This window comes from Grammomys surdaster, unplaced genomic scaffold (genome assembly GCF_004785775.1).
Source record: "Grammomys surdaster isolate TR1022 unplaced genomic scaffold, NIH_TR_1.0 373, whole genome shotgun sequence".
Taxonomy (NCBI): Eukaryota; Metazoa; Chordata; class Mammalia; order Rodentia; family Muridae; genus Grammomys; species Grammomys surdaster.
This window is the reverse complement of record NW_021604792.1, coordinates 214,887-235,982: the sequence shown is the minus strand read 5'-3', so window position 1 is coordinate 235,982 and position 21,096 is coordinate 214,887. Positions and strand designations below refer to the sequence as shown.

Below are 21,096 nucleotides of genomic sequence, written 5' to 3'. Positions count from 1 at the left end.
AACAAATCTGCCATGAATTATTTACTAATCTAAAGCAGACACATTTCAGGAAGATCACCTGGTATTTATTAGCTTGTTGGCTTCTGACACAGAACAATAAAGTTAATTTTATGGTCTGGATGTACAATAGTGACAAGATGGGGTAGTCCTACTTTCATAGAGGTTGTATTTTAGTAAAGAGATGAACTGTAAAGATAAGTAGCCTTATGTAGTGGAATTTTCTCTGTCCGATTTAACTATTATTATAACAGGAAGCCTGTGATTGTACAGGGAAAAGGGAGGCAGGGATAAAAATTTCATAGACAGGGAGCAACACAGGAGAAGAAAAGGAAGCAAGATGGAGGAATAACAGGTTGATTCTGATTCTCTGTGGCTTTAAACAGCCACAGGTAGCTATAATATTATATCAAGATAGAATAATTAGGATAACTTGTCTAATCTAGGTAGGCAGCTTGTATCCTTATCAATTGGCTCTGAAATTATTGTGTGGTCATCTTGTGAATTGAGAATTTATTGATATATAAATCTGACTGATTAATTATAAGCTTCTAGAGTTTTGATTTACTGGGTTGCTGGGAAGACCACCACACAGAGGCTAGCCTAGAGGTGGCGGGACTGTGGGCAGAGAGTAGCTAAGAATAGTGGCAGAACTTTCTGAACTTTTAAAATATTTCCCACAACATCCCTATACATAATTGCAGGAATGGAGTTAGGGTGAAAGGATAGAGGTATGAGTGTGGTTTACAAGGGGAGGTCATGGAAATTCTCTCCAATGAAGTTTCTGAGCAGACAGAGGAAAGCCAACCAAACAATTGGAAACCTTCCTGAGTGAGGAGCAGCAAGACCATGACACATGGGTGAATTTATTGTGTTAAGTGAAGGGTTTTCTAGGACAAAACAGACCTGAAAAATTGCCATTTTGACAACCATTTGTGTAACCAAGGCAGAGCAAGAGGGAAGACTGATGACTAATGAGATCAGAGTAGGATCCTGGAGCTATAGAGAGAGAATGGAAGGGATAGAGAACGGTTGATTCACAGCAGTGATTTGGAATCCTTACAAGTAATGATAATCAATGTAATGAACACTAATGGCAGTGTTGAGAACAGCGAGAGAATTTGCCCCCCAGCTTTGAACATTCATTTGCATTCTATGTAGAAAGCAGATTGGTTGGTAAGAGAGAAAGTGGGTTGAGCACAAAATGACCATTGCACAATAAAAGCATAAAAAATAGTGGAAAGGGAGGAGAGGCCAGAGCAGGGTGGGGTGGGAGGTGAAAGGGGTAAATAAGGACAAATGACAGGAAGCCAGCACTGTATACAACATATGTGTGTTTTCCCAAAGAAAGAAAAGAAAGGATGAAAGTGAGAGTGAAGGAAGCAAGATTTATGTGAAAACCTTAGAATTTATTGAGAAATCTTCTCTAGGTTTAGTCACTATTTGAACAATGGGATACTCTATCTTAATATATGTCAATACACTAAAAAGCATTTCCCCATTGCTCATATAATACATATATACTATACTAACAGTATTTAAAAATAAATATGTAACTTCTGTTTTAATTAGATATACCTCAGTAAGTGAATTTTTTCTTTACTGTGTTACAGATATTTTCTAACTGCACTTGTGTGGGATATGCAGCTCCTAAATCAGGAAACTGGTCAGGCGTGATGGGCAGGTGTCAGAAAGATAACGGATGTTCCCAAATGTTTCTGTATTTCCTTGTAATTTCAGTCATCACATCATATACATTGTCTCTAGGTGGCATACCTGGATATATATTACTCTTGAGGTAAGTGTCAAGTATCCTCACTCCAACTTCACTATCTATCTATCTATCTATCTATCTATCTATCTATCTATCTATCTATCTACCTATATTAGTTATATATTATATAACATATATATGATATCTATTTATCATCTATGTAAGTATGTATGTATGTATGTATCTATCATCTATCTATAATCTATCATCTATCTATCTATCATCTATCTATATCTTCTCTGTGGAGCCATGTTTCTTGATAACTTTGTGAAATAATTGACCCATCCCCTGCTTCCACTGTCAGATGACCCCACTTTACATTTCTAAATAAAAATATGGCTGAGTAGAGTTTTCTTAATTCAACATGTTTACAAACCCTTGATCTAGATCAAGGTTAAAAGTTACATTATTGAGGTTTTTTTTCAGTAAACATCATGTCCAGTCTTCTGCTGTTGGTGACAGTATTAACTAACAGAGATAAAATGTACCTTAGATTAAATATGCATCTATCAATAAAAATTTGTGAGATACCTTAAAGATATGCTATATCTTAAAGTGTTTTGAACTGCTCATTTTGATCTATAGGCTATTATTTTCTGCATATTCCTACTAAGACAGGAATTTGCTGTGATACTTTTAAATCAACTGAGGGTTCTGATCTATAAATATTATTTGAATGACTTAAAACAATTTTATATATTGGACTATGAAATCTGCACTCCTTTGCATATTTTAATTGAGGTATAGGGTTTTAAGAACGATTAAAATAGGAATTAAGCTTAAAATCATGTGTGTTTAAAAATAAGAAAATTTTAATCTTTGTATCACTTTTTAAAATAAAATATATGAATCTTAAAGAATAATGATCAGATAAGCATCGTGACCAGATAAAGATTATATGAAATGTGTGTGTGTTTGTGTGTTATATGAGTACATGTGTATAGTGAACATCTATGTGGCATGCACACATGAGCCACTAGATTGATATTGGTAATCTCAAGTGCCCTTCAGGGTCCCTCAACCTCATTCACTGAGGCAGTATCTCCAAGTTAGAACTTATCAACAAGCTTAATCTTAGTGACATCTTCCTTTAATGATTACTTCTCATTACTTGTCTCTGCTTTCTGAGGCTGGAATTGCAGCCTGGTTTCCAAGCCTTCTCTCTATCTAAACTCTGGGCTTTATAGTTATATGGCAACTGCTTTAACTTCTGAGAAATCTCTCAGGCCATATTTTTAAAATAGTGCTTTTTTAAATTTTAGGTGCATTCAACCACAACTTAAGTCTTTTGCTCTGGGTATTTATACCTTAGCAGTAAGAGTTCTTGGTAAGTATAATCAAAAGAACATTTTTTTTCTCCTGCTTTTCTCAATATTGCGGTGTGTGCGTGTGCGTGTGCGTGTGCGTGTGCGTGTGCGTGTGCGTGTGCGTGTGCGTGTGTGTGTGGTGTGTGTGTGTTTATTTTGGTTTATTGTCAGGGGCTCTGCAAGCATCACAGCTGACAGGGTATGATCTGCATGAAGTGAAAAATAAAACTGTGGTCAGCTCCACTTTAGCAGGTGCTGGATCAGAATCTTCTGGAGTCTGACCTTGCAGTTTATATTTCTTAGACACTTAAGTACAGTAAAACTTTGGGGAAAAAGTCTCTACATGACAATTATCACAACAAAGCTTCAGCAATAGTTACATGGAAACTCCCTTGCAATGTAACAAAGCAACTCTGACCTTTACAATAAGAATGTGTTCTGTCTACTGATAAAGAGCCCACAAGGTAAGGACGTGAGAAGAAAGGCTTTGTAATATGCATGAGGATATTCTATTGATAGAGCATGCTGTTTCATAAGGAATGGTTTCATTCCCTGAGAGACCAAGCGATGAGGGCCTAAACAATGCTTGGGATTTGAGGGTATGGAGGAAGGCTGGTTCCATAGACTAGGAGAAAGATCACCAGGTTGTTAGACATCATCCACAGAAATATTCCTGGTGAAAAGACATCAGTCGTTTTCCTTCTCTTGAATGAAATAGACTCATGTATTAAACAGGTCTGGTTTCTTTAATGCTTTCTCTAAGTTGAATTTACTACAGTTTAAATGTCAAGTGAGTAATAGACTCCTGATACTTAGGCTGCTTAAGGACCACAGCTTGTGCAGTTCTGCAAGTGCAAATGTCATCACTTTGTATGACCACAATGCATTGCCACAGTCAAAAAAATTGATATAGGTGTGCCTCTCTATCTTCTATATATTATACACTCAAATTTAATTCACTGTAGAGATGCCATCTACTTCTGTACTTTCAATCCAGTGAATGGAGAACACCATACTGCATTTAGCCTCTAACAATCCTTCCCTATTCTAGTTAGGCAAGTGTGATCATCTTATGGATGGTCCTTCTTTTTCATTTACCTGATTGTTTTTGGTAAGCAGCTAATAAACTATTTTATGTGCGAACTGGACACGTGTGTTGTGGATAGCCCTGATCTTGTATTTTGATGCTAATTTTGCTTTCCTGTGAGGGGCTGCAGATGAGGAGTGAATCAGTACACAGGTGACTTCTTGTGAACCTTCTGTCCACCTTAATTTGTAAAATAAAGGCTAAAGCTGGTGATTTGGGCAGTAGAAGGGGAGGTGAAGTGGACAACTTTGGGAGAGAGGAGGAGAGAGAGGACTACCATGGAGGAGGAAGAGGTGGAAGGACACTGGAGAAGAAGCACGTGGCCTGGAAAAACCACAAGTTATAAGGAATTTCATAGATGGAGAATAGAGTAGTGTAGTGGTAATTCTGCCCAATCTAGGCATGCATTTTTTAGTCATAATTATTGAGTTGTGTTTTCTTTGATCGGGCTTATTTGGGATGGAGATTTACTTCAACACCAGTGCTCTTTGTCAGTTTGCCCATTCTGTCAGGAAGACCTGACATTAGTGTAGACCATCACTGGATAATGGCCTCTTGGTAAAATTGAGGAGCATAGTTATCCCACAATAAAGGTCATTTCTCATGAATAAATGACCTGTGAGGTGATGTGAAGTTATTATTTCATTTCTGGCATATGTTTTACCTGATGCTGAAATGGCTGTAAATGATTCTATATTAAGTCCGCTGTATAGTGACTATTTATAAAACTTAGTGGCTTTTTCCCCTTGAAACAGTTTTTCTTTGTGTAGCCTTAGCTGTCCTGGAAATCACTCTGTAGATCAGGCTGGCCTTGAACTCACAAAGACCTGCCTGCCTCTGTTTTCCAAGTGCTGGGATTAAAGGTATGCACTACCACACTCAGGCCAAAAATTCAATGGAATTTTAGGTAGGAAATATTTTATCAGAGGGCTGTTTGGATGGTATATACACATTAGGATGGCTTTAGTAAGAGTAAATTATTTTTTTATAACTATATGCTGTGGTTTTTGTGGTTTGAATATGAAGTGTGCTCTCTAGGTTTTGTCAGATTCCAAGCTGTTGTCACCATTTAGAAACTTGGGGTACCTTTAGAAGGTTGGTCTAGCAGGAGGCGATCTCTAATTGGGCAGCAGTGGAGGCAGGATAGGTTGAAGTCTATAACTTGGCAACTTGTAGCCTGAGTTTTCTCTGCTTTCTGCTTATATCTATTTTCCAAACATGTCCCTACTCACGGACATGCTTTCCCCACCATGGTTGATTCAAATACCATGAACCGAGAGCCAAAATAAACCCTCCTTTATTAGTTGTAAAAATGTTAGCTACTCAAAGGAAAACAAACAAACAAACAACCTTATGCAAACCATATTTTAATACCATTTGTTTGCAACATATAAGATAGAAGTGAAGCTGTGAACACATTTTCATCCTTCCGGAGTACTTTTGTTGAAATTTGATGGTGAGAATTTATCTTCTGTCCTTAAGAAGGGTGGTATCCTCAATAATCAGTTACTGAGAAGTGATTAGTGCTTTAGCACAAGTAAGACAGACAAACGTCCTGCGCCTGTCCTGTGGCTGCATTGCTTGGTTTCCTTAGAATGCACAATGACACAGGCTGTTCTCAGAGCACTAAGGGCTTGTGGAAGGGAGGAGAGCTGTGGGGTGCTGAGCAGAACGAATGCAGGTTAGGTCATTGGAATGGCTTTTTCTGAAGGGAATCATTTAACGTGAGATACAAAGGGTATGTGCACATTCAAAAGGAGGAGGCAAGAAAATGACATCTGCTTCAGATAAAAAAGCTACTCAAGGCTTTAGGCAAGAGGGTGGAGCATGTTAATCTCTGTAAAAAGTTCAGTGAAGCTGGCATCTGAAATATAAGGCAATGAATATGACTTCAGATGAGGCCAGACATGTCATGTTTGGTCTTGGAACAAATATCTTGGGCAATTATCTGTGAGATTATTTGCATAATAAATAGGGTAGAGAGAGTTAAGGAAACTGGCAAAAAACAACCATTGGCTATTGTTTTTATTAGGGTGGGATGTCTGGGAATTTAACCCTGGACTCTGATGTATGTTAGACAAATTCTCTACCAGTGAGCTATATACACACCCTCCTTAAGATTTCCATCAGAGCAGAAGTAGACAGAGGAGAATGTATATCTAAGGAAGATATTTTATGGCTTGGGATTTTAAAATTGAGAGGAGGGCTTAAAGGTGACATCGAAGGCTGATAGCCTTGTACACTGGGTGAGTAAATCAAGGGGGGAATTGTGTTCACTCTGAGTGTTAGTGTTATATGCCAGGAGAAACACACCTACAGCTAAACTAATGACAGTTACTGCATGGGTCCGGTGCAGAGCTTGTGACCAAACGCTGAGCCATAGAAAGAGGTCTTGCTGAAGAATTATGTTTTTTTCATCACTGAAACAGTGATTGCTGGGCTCAAGGTAAGTGGTTCTGTGTCATTATTCACGGCCAAAAACGTAGAAGCAATCATTCGTTGTTTCTTACAGCAGGAATCCCAGCGCCTGTGTACTTTGGTGTTTTGATTGACACTTCATGCCTCAAATGGGGATTTAAAAAATGTGGAAGCAGAGGCTCCTGCAGACTGTATGACTCTCGTGCTTTCAGGTACAGTGTTAAACACTCCTGTGTCTCTGTGTTCCTATGTCTCGTTTTCTGCCGCATCCCCGAAACTTAGAATTACCTACCTGTTTTCCATGCTTATGAGGTAAATCAACCAAAAAACAAAAAAACAAAAAAACAAAAAAACAAAAAAAAACCAAAAAAAACCAAAAAAACAAAAACAAAACCAAAAAACCAAAAAACTGTGAGCAGTTCTATTATTTTAGATTAAAAAAATATTTCCCAGTGTTAAGATTGAATTTCATCATTACTTTATTTCATTCTTACTTTTCAAAGTTAGCATACAAAGTAATGCATTTCATGAATGTATTTTATTATAACACTTTCACATATATGTATCATTATACTTTGTTGGAATTTCTTCCTGCCCCAAGTAACCATTTTTTAAAAACGATGAGAATTAGCCAGGTAAAATGACTCACACTTGTAATCTCAGATTTCAGGGGGCTAATGCTTATTTTTAGTCAGCCTGGGCTAAATAATATGTTCTAGACTAAACTGAGGCTACAGAGTGAGCAACTCAGGGTCATAAAACATGTGCACCCACACATGTGCGCACACACACAGGCACAGAAACATACACAGATACATACATGAGCACAAATATATAACAAATGATAGAAATTAAATCCTAGAATACAGGTTTGAAAATGTGTACACACAAATGGCAAAATTTTCCCTGAAACTCAGATGCATTTAAATTTAGGTCACATTCTGGGTTTAATTCCATTCTTTTTTAAACTGAGCCAAACTGTACCATTTACGTCAGCGCTAATCCCCTGGGCAAGATCTGGATTTGGCTCTCAATCCATCCGGCTCTTATTGCCAAGCTGATGTTCAATTATCCCAGTACTTGAAATGCACAAAAGTAAAAAGCTTTCTCTGTGTGGGTGAGCGTGTCTGGGGTGGAGAGCGTGGTTTTCTCACTACGGTATCATTCAGTTCTGTTCATCCAACCTTTATCTCCCTATTGCTTAAAGCCATACTCCAGTGGCTTAAAAGCAGGACTTCTTTTATTCAAAGACTTACACGCTGAGTACTTTGTTTTAGAGAAAAAAAAACCCTGGGTCTCGAGCCAGTAAGTTGCATGTGAATTAGGCAGACCATCTCAAATAAGATAGATTTAACAGGCTTTGATGTTATGTGTGAAGGATATTTGGTCCAAGACCAGGGCCAGTTCAGGGAGTGGACTTTGGTTTCTGCTCTCATTTGGTGAAGCTAAGTGTTCACTGTAATGTGGACGTTGTGTGATGCAGAGACTGTAGGGAAGAGAGGAAACTGAACACCGAGTTCTTTATCAGGCTGTTCTGTTCCACTAAGAATTCTGACCCCTTCTTTGAATTGCTTGCTGCAGCTTTTCCTTGCAATGTATTGAAGAAATATTTGAGACAGGGTCACCATATGACTTAGTCAAACCATGATATGTTTGAAAGTGAAAGAGGCTCTTTTAAAATTATACTCAGTACAGCAACAGGACTAAATAGGACTGACCCAGCAAGCAGGAAGATGGCTATCCAACTTCAGGGACTCTTTCCAGAGGAAATGGAAATTATTGTATCCTTTAGTAACTAGGAATGACAATACTGCTAAGAAATTGCCTTGTATTAGCAAACAGCTGGCAGGCATTCACCAGCATGCATAGCCACTGGCCTACTCTTAAGTCTTTGTCCTTCAGGAGTCATCCTCATACTGTAAGAACCTTCATGCTTTTTTCAAGTTGAGTAGCTGCAATAATTATAACTGAGATTCTCTCCTCTTTTAGACACATATACCTGGGATTAACCACGCTCCTGGGCTCAGTGTCTGTCTTCCTAAGCATGGCTGTACTATTTGTTTTAAAGAAAAAATGTGTCTCGAAACACAGCAGCTTAATAACCACAAGAGAAAAAATAGTGATGTCTTCAAGCATCAAAAAGGAGACATGTGCTGCAAGGGATCATGGGTTGCAGCCCAAGTACTGGCCAGGCAAGGAGACCCGACTTTAAAAAAAGTCATGGAAACAAACAAACATGGAAGTCATTTTATCCCATACATGTAAATGAATAAAACTATAATCAAAAGGGCTTCAACGTGTAATTTCTTTCTGCTTTCAAAGGTATGCCTGCTTTGTTTTTGACTCTAAGAATTAGATGATAAACCTCTAAAGATATAATTAAATTTATTTTAAAACTTTTAAAATTGTACATTCCTTTTCATTATTTTCTTATTTTCTGCTTCATTCTAAGTTGTGTCCTTGATATGCGGGATGTACTCCTGGGGAAGGCTGTCTACCATATTTGATTATGACACATCATCTGTGTATTGAGTCACTTGAATATAATATACTTGGAGTAGTTCCTAAGGAGAATCTTCAGTTTTAGCTCCTCAGAATTCAGTAACTGATACAGAAAAACAATGATGACAGGGTGGTCTTGGGAGACTATTTCAGTTCATTAGTTTACATATAATAATATGTAATTTACTTTAATAATTTCTGTATGTTCATTGTGATTTTAGAAGTATCTATGGTTACACTGTAATTAATGTCACCATGCTGTATTGTTTATGGTTTCAGTGAATCAACATAGTTTTAAACAAATGCTTCCCAAATTTCTATGCATTTAGGCTGTACTTAGATGTAAGTTGTATTCATAAAATATATTTAAGAGTTAAGGGTGGGGGGGTGGCCTGAGGGGTCTAGGATATAAACTTGATCAGAGAGGATTATATGAAATCCCTAAATTATCCATAAAAACATAACATTGGAAAAGACATAGTAGCATAGATACTACAAATTGTAATGTGTGGTACTATGCATTTCTGTATCGTGTATCTGTAGTATAAAATGTTTATGTATACCATATATGTACTATGTAGTTGATATGTACTTTATATACAAACCAGCTAGAGACTTTGACCCTCCAAGGGCTCACTTTGACCCTGTCGTGATTGTAGGCTCTAGTCGTCATTTGTCCTGGTCAGTTTTTTTTTCTCCACTTGACAGAAGCTAGCATCATTTGGGAAGAGGGATTCTCAACTGAGGAAGTTCCTCCACAACGTTGGCCTATAGGCAAGTCTTGATTAATGTTTGATTTAGAAAGGTCCATCCCACCTAAGCAGCTAGTCTTGAGTTATATAAGAAAGCAGGCTAAGCAAGCTATGAGGAACAAGGCAGTAAACAGCACTCCTCCATGGCCTCTAATATTCCTACCTGCAGGCCTGTGCTTTGAGTTCCCACCTTAAATTTCCTCAGTGATAGAGTGTGACCTGGGAGCTATAAGGTAAAACAAACTTTCCTCACAAAAGTTAAGTCTTTGACAATGAGTAATAATATCCAGTGTTGTTATACCCAGAAAGTGACTGGATTGAGTAGTATTATGGGCATGGTAGCAAGATGCCTACCTGACCCTTAACATACACGTTAGAAGGATGCCACTAGGTAGTCCCCCATTTCTCCACACTGGAAACCTTTAGTTTAGACATCCCCTTTCCTGGGTACTGGTGCCCCTCTAACTGCAGTTAGTGAGTTTAGCAGTTCACTCTCTAGTCTTCAAGCTTCAACTAATGTTTTCCTTTCTTCACCATCAGCTTAAACATGGATCTGATCCTTCTAAGACATGTGGAGATAAACCAGAGAACCCTGTAAAGTGGCATCATACCCAAGAGCTTACAGTCTAAGCAAATCAGCCTCTGTAGGCCCTGTACAGTCTAAAGACCAGGTAGTTGGGCTAAGAAAGTAAGACTTGGGGTAACTCAGTGTGAGCGAGACAGTGGAGTGCCTTGGATGAAATTGAGGAGGACTCTTACATATCAATGGCATTTTCTTCTTTTTTTTTCTTTTTCTTTTTGAAGAAAGATAAAGTTTTACTTTTAAATGATTACGAGCACACAAAATAACATGTAACAAGTTGAGTCTTAGCATCTAATGGTTTGGGTTAGGATACACTAACAGCAGCCTGAACAAGCATATTCATTGTCCCAAATTATCCAGGATAGAGTACTATAAGATTGGCTGCTTCTTTATAGGAGTTACAAATAACTATTTACTACTTCTTCATAGATAATGCTCCTAAGCGTTAAGAAAGTAGAAGGGAAGAATTAACTCCCTTTCTTTCTTCAAAGAATTTTTTTCCCATTAGACTAATATGAAAAGTCAACATTGATACTCATTACTTGCACCGAAACACAGAAAAACACGTGAAATACTCCCTAAAGACACAAGGTAGGAAGATGAAACTTCAGGTACATAATAAGTCTGTACAAAAAGCTAGATTTGACACTCTCAAAAAGTGAAGGGTCCTACAACAGCATAAAGAAATAATTTAATGCCTTCCAGAACTTGAGCTCTGTGGAGATTTCCTATTCTATGGGGGCAGATCTCATGCCAACCCACAGAGTGGGAGCTTCTGCCTCCAATCCGTTTATGTTGTAGTTTTCATGGATTTCTGGCAGGATGTCACACACAAAGGCATAGAGGTTATCCAGGACTTCATCCCTGTTCATCAACAGGATGGTCATCTTCTCCTGGGACTGTTTTTCCACCCCACTGCTACAACTGCCATGGGACCCCAGCGCCGCAGCTTCCTTAGCCTTGAACTCTTTCTCCCTCTGCAGGCGGTACTGTTCAATTTCAGCCTGGGTTGCTTCTTTGGCCTGCTTCAGCCTCCTGTTATCTCACTAGCATGCCGCAGATACCTTCTTGGCTGCCCGATTCTGCCTGCAGTAACTGCTGGATGCCCTGCGACTTACTTGCCATTGCTGCGGGGACTCTGGGCCGAGAAAATGGCCTAAGTCAACGGTTCAAACACACTTAAAAACTCCTATGATCCACCAATGGCATTTTCAAAGCCAGCATGGTGAAGCCATCATTATGACTCATCAACCACACTACAACCTGATTCATCTTCACAGCGCTCATGATATCAGAATCCCCATTTAATAAAGGGTATAGCAAAGGCGAGAGAGGTTACATAAATTGCTCAGCAGTGGGGAAAGCACAGTCAGATCGAAATTTATTTCTACATAAAATGCCCTTTCTACCATACCAGCCTGACCCAATACACAACTCCAAATAACCTTTAGAATAAACATAAAACATGAATATGACACTCCCAAGAAGTTCAGGTGGATGAGATCTCTCATAGAGTAGAAGTCTAACAGGATGGTATCAGTTAAAAACATGTCGGCTTTATTCACCATCATAAGGAACAAATGGCTCAAGAATGACTCTTGGCTGCCCTTTTTCTCTCTCTTTAAGTATCACTTCTGCAAAGATGAATGGGGAAAGACAGGAAGACTGAGAATGAGGGAGATAATTGTCCTTTAGAAACACAGCAATTTTGGGTCTGGAGAGACGGTTCAACAATCGCAAGCTCTTGATGCTCTCTAAGGGGCCAGGTGTGCTATCCAGTCCTCATATCCACAGGTTCACAGGCCCTGAAACTCTGGCTGTAGGGTAATCTGATGCCCTCTTCTGGTCTCGGTAGGCACCCAAACCCCTTATGTATGCACACATGTATGGACACACACACACCACACAATGTTTGTCATTTATTGAAATTAGTAATAACCGAATGCCTTATGTTTTGCTGGCTTCGACAATGGAAATGGTGCTTTGTTCTGGTAAACAGGCCTACATCTACTAGGCTGCTGCCAGCTTCTGAGCAGGAATTCTTTTTGCCATTGTTTGTATCCATCTGACTCTGGTAAAGAGTGAATGGAGGCAGTCAGTACCCTTCTCCAACTTGTCTCAAAATATGAACTAAAATTTCAACTCTTTCACTGTAGCTCCCATGACACCTTCATTTTTCAAAGCTTTTTGTAACAATGCCTTAACACATAACTTCTTTGTGGGTACGTCTCTCAAGAGAACCATAATTAATTTATTTTTATATGATTTGAAAAATAAAACCATCTTTAAAAGAAAGAACTACAAACAAAAAGAGCTCCCAAATTGATACTTAATACCAAGTGTTCATTCTTGAAATCAAGTAATATGCAAACTGAAGAGGTTGTTTTATAAGTTTGTAATCTCTCTCTCTCTCTCTCTCTCTCTCTCTTCCAAATATATATATTTGGAAGATATATATATCTTCCAAATGTAACAACAATTAAAGAAGTGGAGTCAATGAATTTGAGAGACAGCAATGGTGTGTGTGGGAAGAACTGGAGAAAGGAAAGGGAAAGAGAAGATGTAATTATATTTTAATTTCAAAAAGTAATTTACTAAAAATGGTCTCTCTTGTAAAAAGACCAAATGTTAACAAAAAAACCCCGAGATTTTATACATAGCCATCAATTCAATAGACAGTAGAATTTCATCTATGGCACGCAACTCTATGGCATAGGAAGGCATCATTTAGTGGGAGTCTGAATTTATTAGGAAAAAAATCTGGATGTTTTATATAAAAGGTAAGGAGATATTTTGTGTAACACAAAGTACACTTTTAAACCAAGCCCCATTTCAGATGTCACAAATCTTCCCCAAAACTTAAGGGCCTTGATTGATATGTAGGATTCTATTTGATTGATATGTGGGGTTCTACTTGATTGATATGTGAGGCTCCACAATTGGTTATGTTCAGTGGACCATAGTATTCTTCTGTTCTACAGCCATGGGCCTTAGTGGTGCCCAGTGTGTTCAGTGAATAGCTGATTCTCTCTAATGGAGCAGGTGGTATGCCAAGGGTACTATTCTACTCTCAATGATTTACATCAAATAAAATGATTTCCCCAAGGTGCAGGATATAAACTATGTCCCGAGGCCTCAAAAACAGGTAGAAGAAATGATCAAGACCCCAGGGAGAACCCCAGGGACCATTATTAACATTTAAGTTTTTCTGGTTAAGTATCAATTATCTCTTTTCTTGTATTTAAAGGAGACTGGAAAGTGTGCTGATGCTGACCTGTGCTTGAGAACTCTCCTGTTTACAGTGTGGAGAACAGCCGTGACTGTAACAGTTACATTAAGTGCTCTGTATGTGTGCTGAGTGCTTTAGACAGTTTCTCTTTGAAAGATCAAAGTTATAATCTGTGTCCTGGGCTGATATTTTTACAAGATATTTGTTGCTGATATTTTTACAAGAAGAACTTGATAGCCTGGAGATGTATCTCAGTTGGTAGTGTCTACATAACATGCACGAAGCCCTGGGTTAGATCCTCAGCTTCGAAAACTAGACATGGTGGCTCACATGTGTAACCCTCTACTACATGTTGAGTTCTGGGCTAGTCTGAGCTACATGAAACTGACTAAAAAAAGAAAAAAGAAAAAGAAATGGAGACTAGGAGATCTTTGTGTGATTTGGCCCAAATCAACAGATTTTAGCAGTTGATAGAGCTGAGATTTAAACCCAGGTTTAAATTCAATCTGTATATATGCCTTAATTACAGTCATCATGGTCCCTCAGAACCAGTATTTTTCTCAATTTAGTGAAGCCTAACTTTCAGATGCCGATCTTCAACTCTAATTAATTCATTGTGGCAGTTCTTGGTGGTCCAGGTTTAAGTGATGTTGCTTCAGTAATAACACAACAACTGTATAACTCCACAAAACATTAGTTTGTTTATCCAAATTAGAAAAGTTTAAACAAACTGAAACCTCTACAAGGTTAATTAAGGGTCAGATGAAATTATCTGAAATAAGAAGTCTTTTGCCTCAGTGACGTTTCTAAACCTTGGAGGCAAAAGCTTCTAAGGAGGTTATTTTGTTTTTCTGACTGCCACATTCCTATTCTTTAACATTTTTCCCATGTCCCGTGTGTTATGAATGTATGCATGCCTGTGCAACCATGTGTGTGCGGTGTCCAGCAAAGCCCAGAAGAATGTCAGATTCTTTGCCACTGGAGTAATGGTTGATAGTGAGCCAACATGAGAGTCATGGAAATTGAACTCAGGTCCCCTGGAAGAGCAATCAGTGCTCTTATCCACTAAGACATTTCTCTAGCCCTCTTGTCACTTCCTTGGTTTACTTACTTAGAGTGACACCTACTGACTGCTCCCTCTGCTAGAGTAAGACTAATGTCACTTGCAGACTCTCCAGTCTTCTGCAGTCTGTAGCAGTGACATAATGTATATTTATCAAACATCACATCACAGATGTGCTTTGTGTTCAGTAACAGCATCTGTATTATATGTACTACAGTTTGGAGGTGATCTGGAGTGTCCTTCAAATTTGACATGCTGAAAGAATGGTCCTTTCTTTGATAATCTTAAGAAGTGGTGAAACCCAGAATAGGTGGAGCCCAATGAAGGTGATTGAGAAAGTAGGGACAGATATAGTGTGCTATCATTACTGATCAGGTGCTTTGGTACGCTGTTCTTGATCTGTCCACCAAGAACTGACACAATGAATTAATTAGAGTTGAAGATCGGCATCTGAAAGTTAGGCTTCACTAAACTGAGAAAAATACTGGTTCTGAGGGACCATGATGACTGTAATTAAGGCATATATACAGATTGAATTTGCTGTTACTATGTTTCACATGATCCTAAGTTTAATGTCACCCTGAGCTAAGCTACCTCTACAAATCTCGGTTACCTGTACTTACTGTCTTCTTGTGAAGCCTCTTCCCTTGTCCTACAACTTACAAGTAGCCCCCTATGGCAGGGATTTGGTGATCTCTCTGTTCCCTGTAACTTGATCACTGCCTTTTTAGATTAGATACTTTCCCTAATGATAGTGGCCTAGAACAGGGTGTCCCTCTCTGCCCCATTAGCTAACCTCTTTTTAGTAGTAATGTCCACTACTTAATATCTTCCTCCTTGCCAGTTTATTCTCTAAAAGCTTCACAAAGCACCAGGGGATGGCTATCCCCACTGTAAAAAGCCAGGTAAACAACGGAAACCCAGTGGCTTGACTGAATCATGCAAGCTGGGAGATGTGTGGTCATCGAGTAAAGATCTGGGGCCAAGGAGTCATCGTTGTCACAGAATCATCTGCTTTCTCTTGAATAAAAGTCACAGATGGTGACGAATCAACTTTTAACACCAAAGTTTTAGAAAAAGTAGCTCTTTACAAAAACGACTTTCTTTGGGTTTCATTTCCAGTTAAGCACCAGGGTTACCTGGGGCACATATACATGGAATCCTTTAATAAGTGGCATTTTCTAGCATCCCATCTCTGATCAGTAGATCTCCAGTTTCCGTTATTCTGTGCTCCAGACCAGGTCTGGCTTGTATTAAACACATCTTTGAAAACCCACACATTGATTTATTTCTTGCCTAAGGCTAACACCACTGAAACACACCCTGTCTCCTAAGTAAGGTGCAAGGCAGTGAGCACTCTGGCTCTAAGACAGACAGAGAAAGAGATTCAGAAGCCTGACAAGTAGATCTGTTTGTCTTTATTCAAAGACATTTAAAAACTCTGCAAGAACTCTAGCCATTTGGAAAGCAATCATTGGTCCTGAGCCGGCCTGTGTGGACTGATTTCTGCTCGATGCTTTTTACTTTGCACCTTCAGATGCAGTTGTTGATTATCGAAGACTGAAACTGGGTTTCCTATGACTTGACAAAAGATAGGGTCTGCACTTCACCTTCACTATATCCAAAACTATACCGGAGTCCCTAGGAATTGCCAGGCTACCCAAGGATACTGCGATCTGTGACTTCACCGTCATTCTGAGGATCTTTCTACTGTTAGCTATTTCCATGTCTTTTTTGTGCCTTCCACAGAGGAAGCTTTTTGTTTTTAATGTCCCAAATCTACAATAAAGTTCTTTAGTTTTCATCCCTCCTGATATGTGTCATTCCTACTAGACAGTGAGTTCCCATCTCAAGCTAATCTGCATTAAAGCAGACGACAATTAAAAAAATAACGAGAGAAAGAAAAAAGAGAAAGGAAAAGAAAAAAAAGAAAAGGTGACTATTTTGGTCTTATAGCGCCCTCTAGTGTATTTTATCTTTTTGATTTTATTGTAACAGCCTTCCAAAAATATTTTCATAGAATATTGACAATCATTGTGTGTGAGGCATTTTATGCAGCCCTTGTGCAGTCGTCGATTCTGAAGATTCTTACAGTTAGAGATGTCCGTCATCTCTACTGACATTACTCTCGAGATTGCTGAGATTCACAGAGGCTATCTAATTCCATGAAGCCAGAAGCATGGAATTCAGATTTCTATTTATTTTGTGACTTTTTTCGGGAAAGACATGGACAAATGTCTGTAGGCTACCTACCATCCAACAGACTGAAGAGACAAGATATATGAATGGGCATTAGTGCTTTACATATACTCTTTTTTTTCATTTTTAATTGGATATTTTATTTATTTATATTTCAAATGTAATCCCCTTTCCCGGTTTCCCTCCGGAAACCCCCTGTCCCATCCTCCCAGCTCCTGCTTCTATGAGGGTGCTCACCCACCCGCACACCCACTCCCATCTCCCTGCATATGCTCCTTAAAGGCTTCATGGCATGCATGTGAAGTAGCGGTGGGGATTGACCTTTTCTAAGTGTTCCAAAGGCCTATTCCTCCTCTTATCTGTAGTATCTCGTACACAACTTTCTTCAACCTCCTTAGTGATCCAGACCTTGCTATGCTAACCATTAATCCTCCTTTTAATCCCAGGCTCTGCTCTCACAGCAACATATGTGAGCAACTTACCAATTTACCCTAGGTCTTTTCCTTTGCTATTCATGGAGAGCTTCCTTCTGCATCAACAGGAAGCCAGTGGGTGGCGCAAGCAGAAGTTAGTTCATTGAAGTATGAACCAGCGATTAGGGGTAGTCAAATAGCTGTCTTCACTGTGTCTTAAGTTAAAGCATATCAGTCTGGAAGTCATTTATTTTTTTTCCATACGCAATATCAGTGGTTTAAAAATGAAATTTTCTAATACATCCTAGACAAAGAAAGAGAAGGAGGTATTATAGACAAATATGAAATTTATCAACGAGCTACTTAGGAACTCAAAATACCGTACTACTGACTTCTGTTCATGCTATTTCATCAAGGAGCTGCTGCAAGTGAGCAGGGCAGTCATGGATGGGGCATGCAGAGAGCAAGAAATAGGAGCTGACTTAGATGTATACAGACATGGGTTAGGGATGGTGATACCGCCAGAAGTTCTTTTACTGTATATGATTATTTTATCTATCCTGAAGTTTTTGTTTTTCCATAGGAAGTGGAGTATTGTTGTTTCAAGTTCTGTAAAGAATTGTGTTAGAATTTTGATGGGGATCCTGTTGAATCTGTAGATTCCTTTTGATAAGATGGCTGTTTTTACCACGCAATCCTATGAATCCATGAACATGGGCAGTCGTTCCATCTTCTGATATCTTATCCAATTTCTTTCTTCAAAGACCTGAAGTTTTTATCATACAGGACTTTCACTTGCTTGGTTAGAATTACACCAAGATGTTTTATATTGTTTGTTGTTATTGTGAAGGGTGTTGTGTCCCTTATTTCTTTCTTAACTCTTTTATCATACGTATATAGGAAGGCTATATTCTCTGAGTTAATCTTGTATCAAGCCTCTTTGTTGAAAGGGATTATCGACTGTAGGAGTCCCCTGACAGAATTTTTGGGTTGTTTTTATATTATATAATATCATCTGCAAATAGCAATATTTTGACCTCTTTTCTAATTTGTAGTCCCTTGGTCTGTTTTACTTATCTTATTGGTCTAGCTAGAACTTCAAGTACTATAATGAACAGATAGGAGAAAAGTGAGCAGCCTTGTCTTGTTCTTAATTTTAATAGAGTTGCTTTGAGTTTTTTCTATTTAATTTGATATTGGCTCTCAGCTTGCTGTATATTACCTTTAATACGTTTTGGCATGCACCTGATATCTTCTAGAATTTTTTCATGAAATGGGTGTTGGATTTTGTCAACGGGTTTTTCAGCATCAAATGAGATGATCATGTGTTTGTTTTTCTTTCATTTTGTTTATATGATGGATTATATTGGCAGATTTTCATATGTTTAACCATCAGTGTATCTCTGGAATGAAGCCAACTTGATCATGGTGGTTGAGATTTTTGTTGTGTTCTTGGGTTCAGTTTGTAAGAATTTTATTGAGTGTCTTTACAACAATGTTCATCAGGGAAATTTGTCTGTAATTCTTTCTTTGGTGGATCTTTGTGTGGTTTGGGGATCATAGTGATTGTGACCTCATAAAATGAATTTGTCAATGTTCCTTCTATTTTTATTGTGTGGAATAATCTGAGAATCATTGGTATTTGCTTTTTTTTTTTTTTTTGAAAGTCTGGTGGAATTCTAGCCTGGGACTTTTTTGATTTGTGGAGAGTTGGGAGAGGATTTTAATGACTGCTTCTACGTCCTTAGGTATTATAGGCTACTTAAATTGTTTAAATTGATTAATTTTAATAAGTGCAATCCATCAAGAAATTTGTCAATTTCTTGTGACATTTTCAATTTTGTGGAGTAGAGGTTTTTAAAGTGTAGTCTAATGATTCTTCAGATTTCCTTTGTGTCTATTGATAAGTCCCTGCTTTCATTTCTTATTTTGATAATTTGAATATTCTTTCTGCACTTTAATTAGTTTGGATAAAGATTTTTCTAGCTTGTTGATTTTCTTAAAAAAAAAAACCAACTCTTTGTTTCATTGATTCTATGTGTTGCTCTCTTTGTTGATTTCAGCCCTCAGTTTGATTATTTCCTAGCATCAACTCCTCTTGGCTGTGTTTGCTTCCTTTTGTTCTAGAGCTTTCAGGTATGTTGTTAAGTTTCCAGTATGAGACCTCTCTAATTTCTTTATGAAGGCACTTAATACTATGAACTTTTCTCTTAGCAGTGCTTTCGTTGTGTCTCATAAGTTTGGATATGTTGTGCACTCATTGTCAGTGAATTCTAGGAAGTTTCTAACTTCTTTCTTTATTTTTTCCTCCACAAAGTGGTCATTCAGAAGGGAATTGTTTAATTTCCACGGTAAGCTTTTTGTTGTTGAAATCAACCTTTAATCTTTGGTGGTTTGTTAAGATATGGAGAGTTATTTCAATTTTCTCGTATCTGTCAAGACCTTATTTGTGACCAAGTATGGTCAATTTTGGAGACAATTTCATGAGGTGCTGCGAAGAAGGTATATTCTTTTGTGTTTGGGTGAATGTTCTGTAGATATATGTTAGGTTAATTTGAATTGTAATATTTGTTAGGTACATTATTTCTCTATTTAGTTTCTTTCTTGATGACCTGCCCATTGGTGAGAGTTGGGTGTTAATGTCTCCCACTATTAATGTGTGGGGTTCTATGTGTGATCTAAGATTTAGTAATGTTTCTTTTACAAATACGGGTGCTCTGGTATTTGGGATATAGGTGCTCAGAATACAGATGATCTAGATTTGTTTTATTTGAGGTAAATAAATTCTCCTCCATCTCTTTTGATTAATTTTAGTTGAAACTCTATTTTGTTAGAAATTAGAATTGCTATGCCAGCTTGCTTCTTACATTCACTTGCTTAGAAAACTTTTTTCCAACACTTAACTTATATGCTGTGAAAAGATGGATTCTATTTTGTTAGCCTGTGTGTTTTTACTTGAGAATTGATACTGAAAAATATCTGTTGAAGTAATTATTTCAAACGGCTGCCAGTCAAGCCACCTATCTAAGCTATGGCAGCTCTGCCCAGCTCAGCCACCATGTTTCTCTGCCTGAGGCCACCTGCGCACCACAGCTAGAAATGGCCAGCCAGAAACATCAGCCCTGTCACCCACAAGACGTCAGCATGGGAGATGGCTGTGCCAATCTCCCACACTGCCTCCACAAAGCTTGTACCCCAGACAATACCTGCCATCCACGCAGTATCCAGTAGAAAATGAGACTCTAATGCTTAGATTATCCAAAGGCTATATGTTTGGAAATGCTCAATAACAATATTCACATATAATCAGAGGTGCAACCCAATACCCAACCTAGATATACCAACTACCTTTGACTGCCAGAGACATGTGAACATCCATCTCCATGTTCCTCTCTCTCTTTCCTTTCCCCTAGCTCCTCCTCTTCTCTTTACTCCTCCTCTTCCTCTCCTTACTCCTCCCACCATAGCTCCTCCTACATATCAACTTTCCTGTTGAAATAAGAAAAACTTTCTCTCAAAATACAATTAGAACATAACTATACTAATTTGTATCAATAAGGTACAAGATAGACCTAATACTCAGTCCATCATTTTGTTGACTAAACAGAACCTCTGTCATCTCTCCTAACTAAAAGACTTAGTCCTAAACCTGGCTTATGTCTTGGCTTTAGAATGAATGTCAGCTGAAAACCATCCTCTTAAATCTATTCTCTCAAAGTAAATAGCCTGGTTTGGCTATGAGACTGTAAGTCTTCAACCCCATCAGAAATCC

General features: G+C 38.3%; 1 protein-coding gene and 1 pseudogene across 2 annotated transcripts in view; one reads left to right on the top strand and one right to left on the bottom strand.

Moving 5' to 3' along the window:
* Positions 1–9,440, top strand: part of Slco1c1 (solute carrier organic anion transporter family member 1C1) — a 42,073-nt gene extending 32,633 nt beyond the window's left edge. Inside the window, exons 12-15 of one of the 2 annotated variants that reach the window (XM_028781030.1) lie at positions 1,611–1,795; positions 3,034–3,098; positions 6,681–6,795; positions 8,573–9,440. In XM_028781030.1, coding sequence (XP_028636863.1) covers positions 1,611–1,795; positions 3,034–3,098; positions 6,681–6,795; positions 8,573–8,795 — 588 coding nt within the window. In that variant the 3' untranslated portion in view covers positions 8,796–9,440. Of the gene's footprint in view, positions 1–1,610; positions 1,796–3,033; positions 3,099–6,677; positions 6,796–8,572 lie in introns of both variants that reach the window. The other variant, XM_028781029.1, reaches the window with a different exon arrangement.
* A 1,708-nt stretch (positions 9,441–11,148) lies between these two features.
* LOC114632371 lies at positions 11,149–11,545 on the bottom strand (annotated as a pseudogene).
* Positions 11,546–21,096: the final 9,551 nt, after the last annotated feature.